This window comes from Sylvia atricapilla, chromosome 27, assembly GCF_009819655.1.
Source record: "Sylvia atricapilla isolate bSylAtr1 chromosome 27, bSylAtr1.pri, whole genome shotgun sequence".
Taxonomy (NCBI): Eukaryota; Metazoa; Chordata; class Aves; order Passeriformes; family Sylviidae; genus Sylvia; species Sylvia atricapilla.
Genome location: NC_089166.1, coordinates 4,684,269 through 4,694,612, shown reverse-complemented (window position 1 = coordinate 4,694,612; position 10,344 = coordinate 4,684,269). Strand labels below are relative to the sequence as shown.

Here is a 10,344-nt window from a genome sequence, read left to right as displayed (position 1 = left end):
ATAAAATAAAGCACAAGATTTTATTCCTTTCTGGTGGTATATCCTGAGGAAATCACAGAATAATGCAATTTCAAAGATGTTTAAATCTCCCTAGGGCAGGAAATACTTATGCCTTTTCTTCATAGTGGGAAAACTGAGGCACAGGAGTATGAAGGGGCTCACACCAGACCCTGTACCCCCCAGTGGTTAAATCCCTGTGATGCAAGGGACAGACAGTCCATAAACCTGCTGTAATCTGTCCCCTGCCTGGGTATCTCCAGACCTTGTATGGGACAAGGAAAAGGTGGCTCCAAAGAGATCAAGGCAAATCCCTCCACTTGCATGGACCTCTCTGCTCAGGTGCTTTTGATGACCACATGGGAGAAGGCAATGGGAGAGGGGGAACTGAGGACAATCTGGAGTCCCCAGAATGGGGAGGAAGATAGGAAGGGAGGGAAGGGAGGAAAGGAGACTGCTGCTCCTCCAAGGCACTTAACCCCAACATGGGGATGGTTTGGTCCCATCCCCTGCACAAGAGCAAGGAGCAGCTTTGGCACTGGGCCCACCTGTAAAAAGGTAAAAGCAGGGCAAGGAAGAGGAGGCAAAGCCAGGGCCTGTCCCTGCGTTAGCTGCCTTTGGGGATCTCAGCTACTGCTCCACTGCAGGGCTCCCTCACCTTTTCACCCTCTGAGCAGGGACATGGAGTCAGCCTGAGGTCCAGGGCTTTGCAGAGACATGTGGATCCATCTGGGCTAGACCAGAGGATTTAACTAATTCCTGTGCTTCCCTCCAGATCAATCCCACTCTATTCAGAACTATTCAAAACCCCTAGGGCCCATCCCCATGGGAAGGGAGTTCCCTCCCCTCTCCCACCCCATTGCTTTACCTCACCTTTAGTGTCAAGATAAGAAATGACCTGGTCAGACCAAGCAGCAGTTACAGGATATCTGGAGACCCAGCAAGAGATACGGGAAGGACTCAACCCCAGTGCTACAAAAAACACAGCCACATGAAGCAATGTCTGCAATCACTCCAGGGCTCTCCATCTATCCCCTTCCAACACATAGGACTTTGGCTCCTCTAGAGGGTTTCCCCCCACCAGCAGCATTCCAGCATATGCTCACTAGAAGACTGACCCCGCTTCCAATATAATTAGCCCCATAAGCTGTCCCATCTTCGTCCCGGTGCTCTGTTACCTCAAAGCAGACAAACCCGGTAAAGGCAGTGACATGAGACATCCTGCCCAGAATGGAGCTGGCAGAAAGCTGCTGCATCCTCTCCAGGTTCTTCTGGCTCTTTCTGCCATGCCAGAAGGTCACACAGCTGCCAGAGAGATGACAAAGCAGCATCTCAGCTGTCCTGCCCTCCAGGCCTGCTCAGCAGATGGGGCAGGAGCTGTGCAGGTGTCCCATGACCAAGTGAGTCCATGATCTCCTTGCAGGGCTGGGGCCACAGGCAGGACCTAGTCCTGTGCCATGGCCCCCCTCCCAGGGGTTCCCCACAGTGGGGACGTTGGCACCTGGCACGGCCTCTTGCTCCCGGCTCAGACAGCCGTGGATTGCTTGATGCTGTGGAAGCTGACGCGGGTCGGGGAGGTGGGGATGGACATGGCCCTTGCCATGCGAGCACGGATGGAGTGTTTGTCCTGCCACCGGTGCCACCGCTTCCGTACAGCTGATCGCACCTGGCCAAGATGAATAGGGACATTTGGTCATCACACAGAGGCTGTACAGAGGCACCAGCCATCCTTCTCCTCAGTCCTCCAGCCAAAAACAGATTAATGGTATGTGATTTGGTAACAAACAGGTTTGTGTGGGGTAAACTTTCCTGAGCCAGCAAAAGTGTGGGAGCATTTTGAGGAGGCAGAGGAAAGTGCTGCCCAAACATTTGGCCCCAGGATTCACTTCTACTCTCAGCACTTTTGCTTTCTGCTGTTTGTGTTTTGGGTGAGAGCCTGGGAGATGTCCTCATCCTTGTGCAATCTGCATGTGTGTGGGGCTCACCCTGGGGAAGGATTTCCCTGGGATGGGGGGGGACCCTTGGCTCTGCTGCACCAAATCACACAGGTGCACTCTGAGAGCATTTGTTCTTGGGGGTGGATTTTCCTCCTCCAGAGGAGGACACAGACAGCAGTCATTTCTGTCTGGGCAAAATCTGGGGCTGCAGGTGTAGCACCAACTCCGATCACCAAAGACTTTCAGATGGGGAATTAGGGACCACCACCCCCCAAGCCCTGTGCATCAGTAGAGCCTCATACTGAACTTACCTACTTGCAAGGAAGAGTGCCACAAAAAAACCCAGCCCCTTATGCTCACCTCGCTGTTCAGGAAGCAGTAGAAGACAGAGACAAAGAAGCCCTGGAAGGAGACAAGTACAAGAGTCACAGCCAACAGGTACCCCCACACCAGGAGCTTTGGAACAGCTCTGGGGTTTGGGGATGTCTGGTTTCGGGAGGGGGCAGAAGCAGGAGGAGACATCAGCCAGGATGGGCTCCTCCACATACCTTGGTGAAAGGAGTGGGATGGAAGCCAGTGTGGAGGACCATTACCTGGAAAGACTCCAGAAAGGAGTTGAAGTAGATGAAGACTATCCTGGAGATCTCATCCTCCCCTGGGTTGACAAAGAATAGCATGTAGGTGATCCCCAGCAAGGGCAGCAGCACCAGTGTGGCCTTGACTGCTTTCCTAGGGAGAAAACGGGGACCTGAGTTGCTACAGTGCAGCCCTGAGCACAAGGGCTCTGTGCATCCCACTCCCAGCACCAGCATGGCTTGGACAGGTCTGATGGGACTTGAAAAACAGTGACTGGGGGAGGATGGAGCCAAATTAGGATGTTTCCAGTGCAATTCCCAAGGGACTGGGCTGGTTTGAGCACTGGGCTGCTGCTCTGCTTCTCCACCCAGAAAAGGGCAGTGGAGAGCAGAGGCCTGACCTTGAGCTGGCATGGAATGATTGCTTGGCTGATCTACAGCTCAATTAAAAAGGAATTAAGGAGGGTATAATAATTCACACCCTTCAACATGAGTTTGTGAACAACCTTATCTCAGGTAATTAATTTGATATCTTGATTATATTACAAGTGCAGTTTGTGAAAAGTCATAGTGTTGATACGAAGAGTGCAGGAAGGATTGGGGCTTGGCACCTCATTCCCCTTTGGATCAGGGGACAAGAAGAATGCCAAGCCATCACTTTTTGCTTAAAGATCCTGCCAATGGACAGATTCCAACAGTCAATGGTCACCCCCTGGAGGGTCTGAGCTGGGCAGGGAGAGGTCTGGGTCCTGTTTTGCATCTCTGACTTAGAGGAGAAAACAGTCCCTGACACAAATTGGCTGATGACATGGAGGATCTGGAGGGAACCAAGGATGGGAGCTGGAAAACTACAGTATAGCACATTCACTGGTGTAGCTTCTCCAAGGGAGCAGCTATGGCAGCAGGGGACACATCAGCTTTTTTAACATCTGAGGTCAGCTGGAGCCTCCAGGGCTGTCCCTCACCTGGTTTTAAGCAGAAGTGCACAGTTTATAATATAACAAGTTCTCCACATTTTCCCGTCCCACAGAATATTTCTGGGAAATGAAAATGTTCTCCTGCCCAAAGGTGATAAACCCTCCCAAAATGAGGCAAATACTGGAAAACCAAAAGTCTCTCAGAGATGTGGACAGGGGCCAAGCAGCCTTCTTACCAGAACTTTTATCTTTGCTTACCCCAAGCTGAACCCCTCATCCCAGTTCAATACTCTGTGATGAGGAAAACTGGAATTTCCCAATAACAGAACGAGAATTTTTCCATTTTCAGCTGAAAAAGCCACCCTCCACCTCAAAACAGCTTCTCTTGACCTGGCACACAGTGAGATTCCCTAATTCCTGCCCACAAAATGATCCAGACGGAGGCAATGATGAAGCCCAAAGTGTCTTCTATTCCAGGTACTTTTGGGAGCTGCTCTGACCATGCACCTCTTATGTTGTCTGCAAAATATTCCCCAACAGGCAAGGAAGGGTTAAACCTTCCTGCCTTGTGCTGTGGGAGTACTGCTTTCTTCTTTACAAGGAGGTGTTGGGGTGGAATCAATTCATCACTTCTTCCTCAGCTTTTGCTTTTCTGTCAAGCAGTGATTTAATTCTCACCTCCATGCCAGGATTTGCAGCTCCCAGCCTGGAGAGCTCATCAGGTCCCACCAGAACAGGCTTTTGCAAAGAGACTCAAATCCAAAGGGTTCACTTCAAAGGCAGAAACAGCCATCCACACTCTATATCACAAGGCTCTCTCTAACCAGATTTAATGACCTTATACCTCCAAAAAGCATTTGAGGTGCTCTTAGGTGTCTCCCCATGCTCCCATCCCCTTGCTACCTGGCTAATGGAGTTCCTATCCTCACTAATCCCCACTGAGAGAACCCAGTTCTTAGGTTGGCTTCCTGGAGGGTTGCTCATACTCTTACCTGTACTGGATTGTCTCTGACGTGGTTGAAGCTCGGAGCTTTGTCATGAGGATTCGGACAATGTTGAATAGGAAGATGAAGTTGATCTGGGAGGAACAGGGTCACTAGTTAGTGTCTGCTCCCTCAGTATTTCCTCTCATCTCCTCTGCAGTGGGGGCGGGATAGGGAGATGGGGGAGCCAGGGGAAGTGGGAATGTTTCCTCTTGAACATGATCTACTGCCTTCCATGCACCATGAGAGGATGTCTGCCTTTTTTAAAAACACTTGAACAATACGATTTAGGAGTTTGGTCAAGGGATCAGGGCAGCAGGGCATGCCAGTAGATTGCCAAGGAGGGACAAGTGCTAGAGAAAGGGCTGAAGGTTAAAAAGTAGAGGGAGAGGAAGAATCTAAGGTGGAGAGTGGCTGTCATCACAGCCAAGATCTGCCTGGCTGCTCTCCTGGCTGCCGAATCGCTAATAAGGGAAGGGGAAGGTGTCTTCGGAGCTGAGCACAATTGACAGGAATTAGTAGTGGTCTGGCTGCCTGATGGCCTGGGAAACGGGAAGAAGGATCAATCATTCCATTATGCCAGTGATTTTTACTCCTTTGAGTTTTTTCAGCATTGGGCAAGAAGGAACGAACAGTTTGGGGACTTCATGTATGGCTTTCCCCCTGCAAATTCAGGTTTAACTCCCAGCTTGTGACCTGCCACCTCTGCTGTTCCTTGTCCCTCATCAAAAGGCAAAGCCCCATCCATGTGACCTGTGGATCAAGCATTGCTACTCAGGCGGGGACCAGGAACAGAGAGATGGAATCAGGATCAAGTAATGGAGTCAAGGATCCCAGGCTTCTGCAAATGCTTGGCAAAGCATCTAGCCACACCCAAACAGTGCCAGGACAGGGGTGAAGGGACCTACTGATGCATGTTGGAGTGTCTGTTCATAGGATGTCCCTGTCAGAATGAGGTTTCCAGGCTCCTTCTGCAGCCCACCCCAAGCCCAAAATTGCTCAAGGGGCAGTTTGGGTGAGGAGCAGTACTGCTGTGGGGCAGCAGCCCCAGCAGAGTGAAGCTAAAGGAGGGGGCCATACCCTGTTACAGAAGCACCTGTGTCCCACCTGCACACAGAAAGACTTTCTATTTAGCACACAAGGTCATTTTGCTCTTACCAGAAGCACCAGGATCATGGGGCCTTGGTAAATGTAGTCAGTATAAACACCTGCTCGCTTCCCAAACCAGCACCTGCAAGACAAGGACAAGTGGTGTCAGGGACAAGCCTGACATGGGAGTGACCTGGATAGACTCTTGTTCTTACACAGCCTCTGTAAGTCACTGTTGGTGAGGTGAAAGCACTAAGACTCAAACTGCTGCAGCCAGCGTGGGATAGCTTCCCTGGGGACTCAGTTAAAGGAGGTGCAGTGGGCTTGTGGGAGTGTTGATGGGCCCCATATGGATGTGGGAGCTGGTTATTGCAGGACAAGCAGGGACATCCTCCCCACAAAGGAGGTGGCTGGCCCCCCTCTGTTCTGCACAGGGGCAGCTTCACATCACATCCTGGGGGCAGTATTGGGCTCAACAATATAAGAAAGATCTGGCGTCATTAGAGAGTGTCCAAAGGAGGGTGTTCTGGGTTGACGCTGTCCCCTATCCCATATCTTGGACTACATTGTTATGTCTAACAGCTGCCCCCCTCCCTCTTTGGCAGGGCCTGCCACTTTTGCTGCTTGCTCTCTGGCTCGGCCGCTTGCTTGGCCTGCTGCTGCTGCTGCTGCTGCTCCTCTCTCTCTCTCTCTCTGCCGCCTGCTCCTGCCTGATGGTTTTGGCCGCTTCTGTTTGTCTTTTTCTTTCCTTCCTTTTCCTTCCCCCCCCCTCCCCCTCGAACATTTTGGACTGGCTCCGGACCTGACCTGACCTGAGAAGTCGGAGAACCTCCGGGGCCCGTGGAAGAAGCTCTGCGCCCTTCCCCACAGTAACTTGCCATTTTCCTCGGTATTGGGGAGTGGTTTTTTTTCATTTGTCATTCAATAAACTGGTTTTTTCCACTTTTCCTCCAAGGTATTTTCCTTCCCGAACCCAGGGCTGGGGGGGGGGGAGGGGTGGTGGAGGTTCGTTTTTAGGGGACTCCTTTTAGAGGTTCTCCTCTAAATTATTCCAAACCAGGACAGAAGGACATGAAGATGGGGAGCAGTCTGGAGGGGCCACATAAGAACCAGCTGAGGGCACACGGAATGTTCAGCTGAGGCAGATGAGACCGAGTTTAGGCTTCACCAGAGACTGCAGCTCCTCCCCAGGGGCAGCCCTCATCTCTGCTCCCCGTGACAGGGACAGGACCCAAAGAAATGGTCTGAGTTTGTGTCATGGGGGAATTTGGGATGGATCTCAGGGAAAGGTTCTTCCCCCAGAGGGTGCTGGGCACTGCCCAGGCTCCCTAGGGAATGTTTCCAGCCCTGAGGCTGCCAGAACTCCAGGAGTGTTTGGACAGTGCTGCCAGGGATGCCCAGGATGGGGTTGTTGGGGGTCTGTGCAGGGCCAGGGGTGGAACTCAATGATCCTTGTGGATTTATTCCAACTCAGCATATTGCATGGTTCTCCATAATCTCACTCACACAGGTCTGGGTGAGCTCTGTCCTCTGTCCTGCAAATGCGACAGGAGCACACTCAGGTATATGCTCATCCTGGGAGCACCTTGTCAGGGTTGTTCAATCAGTGCCTGTGTGAGTAGCATGGGGCTTCTGAAGTGAGTAGGGAAAACTACCTTTGGAAAACAGAACAAGCTGCCATTCATCTCAATGGGCTCCTTTCAACTTCCCACTCTGGATGAACTCTCAGGCACCTGTTAAGACCTTCATTAGCAGGTGTCTGTGAAAATGGGTCAGGTGGGGGTAATTTAGATCTCTGCTGGTTAAATCCCAGCTCCCTTTAGCAAACATATTGTAGGGGATTAAGGGTTTAATCTCTTTTTCCCCTTAAAAATCATATTTACCTTTTAAGGAGAAACAAGCAGGGGCAGGGCTTGTGCTGCAGAGACCTAAAAGGTGGGATAAAAGAAAGGATGGAAGAATAGTATCCTTTTTTCTTCCCTGACAGAGTTCCTGACCAACCGATCCCTGAGAATTTGGGATAGAAAGAAGAATGGAGGATAAGAGCAACCAGGCTTACTTCTCGTTGTCATAGTAGAGCTTCCCAATGGCCCAGGCAACGATGATGGGAAAGGGGATACCTGCGGGGGGTGGGGGAACACACAGGTGAGTCTCAGAGGTGCAAGGTCACCACAAAACCACATGCTAACAGTTTTCTCACACACAAACCACCCAGTGAGATGATGTGTCCATGCAAATCCCATCCTCCTGCTCCTGGCACCCTTTTTGCAGCTCTTTGTGTGCAAGAACTGGAGCAGGGGCTGGAGGGGGAGCATCACTAAACCCTGGGCACGGGGCAGCCTGGCACTCACACCAGCCGATGCAGATGAACATCCACTTGCGGAGCTTGTCCGTGGAGTAGGTGAGCACAATGGCCGTGTGCAGGTAGCAACCCTCGCCGAACATCCAGAAAAAGTTGGTGACATGGAAGTAATTGTAGGCAGCAGTGACCAAGCGGCACCAAACCTGCCAGGAGATGTGGAGCCTGTTGAGCTCTGTGTCAGTGGGGCAAACAATGCAAGGAACAGCACAGACCCCAGCAGAGCAATCAAACCTGTGTTTCTCATACACATGGGGTGCCTGCCAGCCACCAGCCAGCCCTATTTGCTGCCTGAAGTTGCTTCTGTAGCCATATCTTAGTGACTTCAAACTGAAAGAGAGTAGGTTTAGGGAAGACATTCTTCCCTGGGAGGGTGGTGAGGCCCTGGCATGGGTTGCCCAGAGAAGCTGTGGGTGCTCCATCCCTGGAAGAGTCCAAGGCCAGGTTGGATGGGACTTGGAGCAACCTGAGATAGTCAAGGTGTCCTGTCCATGGCAGGGAGCTTGGAACTGCTTAAAGGATCTTAAAGGAACTTAAAGGATCCTTAAAGTCCCTTCAGACCCAAGCCTTTTTGTGGTTCTGTGATCTCTAGGGTCCTCACACCCCCCAGCTGCTCAGGATTGGGCTCAGGCTGGCAGAGCTGCACCTACCACATTGCTCTCGTGCACCTCTGGGCTCATGGTGAGCTGCACCACGAACCATGTGGCATTACGTAGGATGAAGGCTGTGATCAGGTTCCAGTGGATGATGTTTCTCAGACACCGGATGCTCCTGGAGAGGGGTGGAACAAGATACCATCAGAGCAGGGGGACTGGGGCAGTGTTGTTTGTGGAGCTGAATGTCTCTGTTGGGACCCCAAGGGTGACCTGCTGGGACCATGTCCTGAGTGAGGTGGGCAGGAAGAGGACCAGGAGGTGGAAGCACCAAGGAGGACACTCTGCCTCCCTAACCAGGTGCTTTAAAAAAGCAGCAGAAGAAAAACAACCCTGAGATAGGCAGGATCCCTCCAGCCTAGAGGACAGTGGCTGTGAGGGAGGAGACAGCAAAGCACAGGAACTGGGTCCATCCTTGCCTGAGGTGACCTTGCAGGAACATGGCAGTAGGTTTGTCACTCACCGCAGGCGCATGAAGAGGACAAAGGCCACGAGGAGGGCCCCCAGCGAAACACAGTGCCCCAGGTAGTTGATGATGACAGCAATGTGGTAGTGCAGCTTGCTCTTCTTCTGGGAGTGGGGGAGATTGGCAGAGGGTCAGCAGCAGCCCTGGTACCAGCATAAACCCACCTCCACCACCACATCACCTTTGGCAGCTGCACCTCAAATTTTGGGCCCTTTTTCAGGAAGCAATTGGAGCCCACCCTGGGACAGGACAGTGGGAATGGAAAGAGATGTGGCTAATGTGAGAAGGAGAGGCACCAGCCTGGTTTCACATTCCACTTCTACCAGAGTAGCTAATGGGACAGCTCAGCACTAGAATATCCCAACCCATCCTCTGGCGAAACCCTGCTAGAACTCAGCTGAGCTCACTGGAATCTTGTATCACAGTTAATCCCAATTGCCCTCAGGGCAGCCGAGAGGCTGGGATGAATTTGGGCAGAGGGAAAGTATGAGTGATAATTGAATTAATTGATCACTGCTGCTGTTAGGCACTCATCCAATCAGTGAATTAGCCATTAAGTGAGAATGAGAAAACCATTCCTGGCAAGAGGCATCAGCATCTTAAATACCAGAGCTGATATCAACTGCAAATGAAAAACTCATCTCTTCTCTGCTTCAAGGGGTGGCTTGACCTACTCAGGGGCTTGCAATTCTTGATCTCCGTTTATTTATCTCTTTCAGCTAAATATCTCCTTTATTTCATTTTCAGCAGGGAAGGATGGGGTTTTCATGAGTGCTATGTCAAGAGGGAGCTGGAGGGCTGATCTGTACCCAGAGGCCCTGGGGACCTCACACTGCCAATTCTCTTGGTTTTTTAATGGGGATGGAAACAGGCATGGCATAACTTCTGATGGGGAGTAAAAATGCAAATCAAAAAGGGGTCGTAATTGCCACATGCAACTTTGTTACTGGGATGGTGTTGCATTCTCAGCCCTCGGGTCCCATGGGCCATTTCTGGCCTGGATGCTGTTGCCTTTCAAAACTCCATTGTCTCTTGCCCTTCTGCCAAGAGCCCAGGGACTCCCAAGCTCCTACCTCTTCACTGAGGATCTCCTGGCACTGGGAGTAGTTGACACGTGCTGCCCAGCTCCCGTTCGCCAGGCATTCCCTGTACCCATTATCTGTAAGAGAGGATGCCCATCCAAGGGTTAACAGAGTATGGAGATGGACACAGACATGTGACCTGGCTGTCACTAATGCAGGGCACTGACATCAGGCCAGTGGCATCTCCTGCTTTGAAGGCACCTCTGCTGTTGCCTTGGTCACAACTGCAGAACAAAAACCCTTGGAATATTTCAGACCTGCTCAAGATCTTTGGGTCTGCACCAAC

The 10,344-nt window shown here is 51.5% G+C and overlaps 1 protein-coding gene across 2 annotated transcripts; it reads right to left on the bottom strand.

Moving 5' to 3' along the window:
• Positions 1–1,463: 1,463 nt before the first annotated feature.
• Positions 1,464–9,250, bottom strand: LOC136372351 (corticotropin-releasing factor receptor 1). Of its 2 annotated transcripts, XM_066336954.1 has the most exons (10): positions 9,158–9,250; positions 8,974–9,080; positions 8,508–8,628; positions 7,850–8,003; positions 7,558–7,618; positions 5,568–5,640; positions 4,419–4,504; positions 2,528–2,663; positions 2,295–2,336; positions 1,464–1,663 (listed from the first exon to the last, which is right to left on the bottom strand). In XM_066336954.1, exons 2-10 carry the CDS (start codon positions 8,982–8,984, stop codon positions 1,523–1,525), a joined length of 825 nt encoding a protein of 274 aa, XP_066193051.1. In that variant the 5' UTR covers positions 8,985–9,080; positions 9,158–9,250; the 3' UTR covers positions 1,464–1,522. The 2 variants fall into 2 exon arrangements, with proteins under 2 accessions (XP_066193051.1, XP_066193050.1); XM_066336953.1 differs by lacking the exons at positions 8,508–8,628; positions 8,974–9,080; positions 9,158–9,250 and having other exon boundaries at positions 7,850–8,281.
• Between the last annotated feature and the right edge of the window lie 1,094 nt (positions 9,251–10,344).

Coding starts and splice junctions, on each gene's coding strand:
- LOC136372351 (XM_066336953.1), bottom strand. CDS start 8,279: ATGGAGCACCCACAGCTTCTCTGGGCAACCCATGCCAGGGCCTCACCA. Junction 4,505..5,567: donor CCATGATCCTGGTGCTTCTG/GTAAGAGCAAAA, acceptor TGTTCCTCCCAG/ATCAACTTCATCTTCCTATT. Junction 1,664..2,294: donor ACTGCTTCCTGAACAGCGAG/GTGAGCATAAGG, acceptor CATCTTGGCCAG/GTGCGATCAGCTGTACGGAA.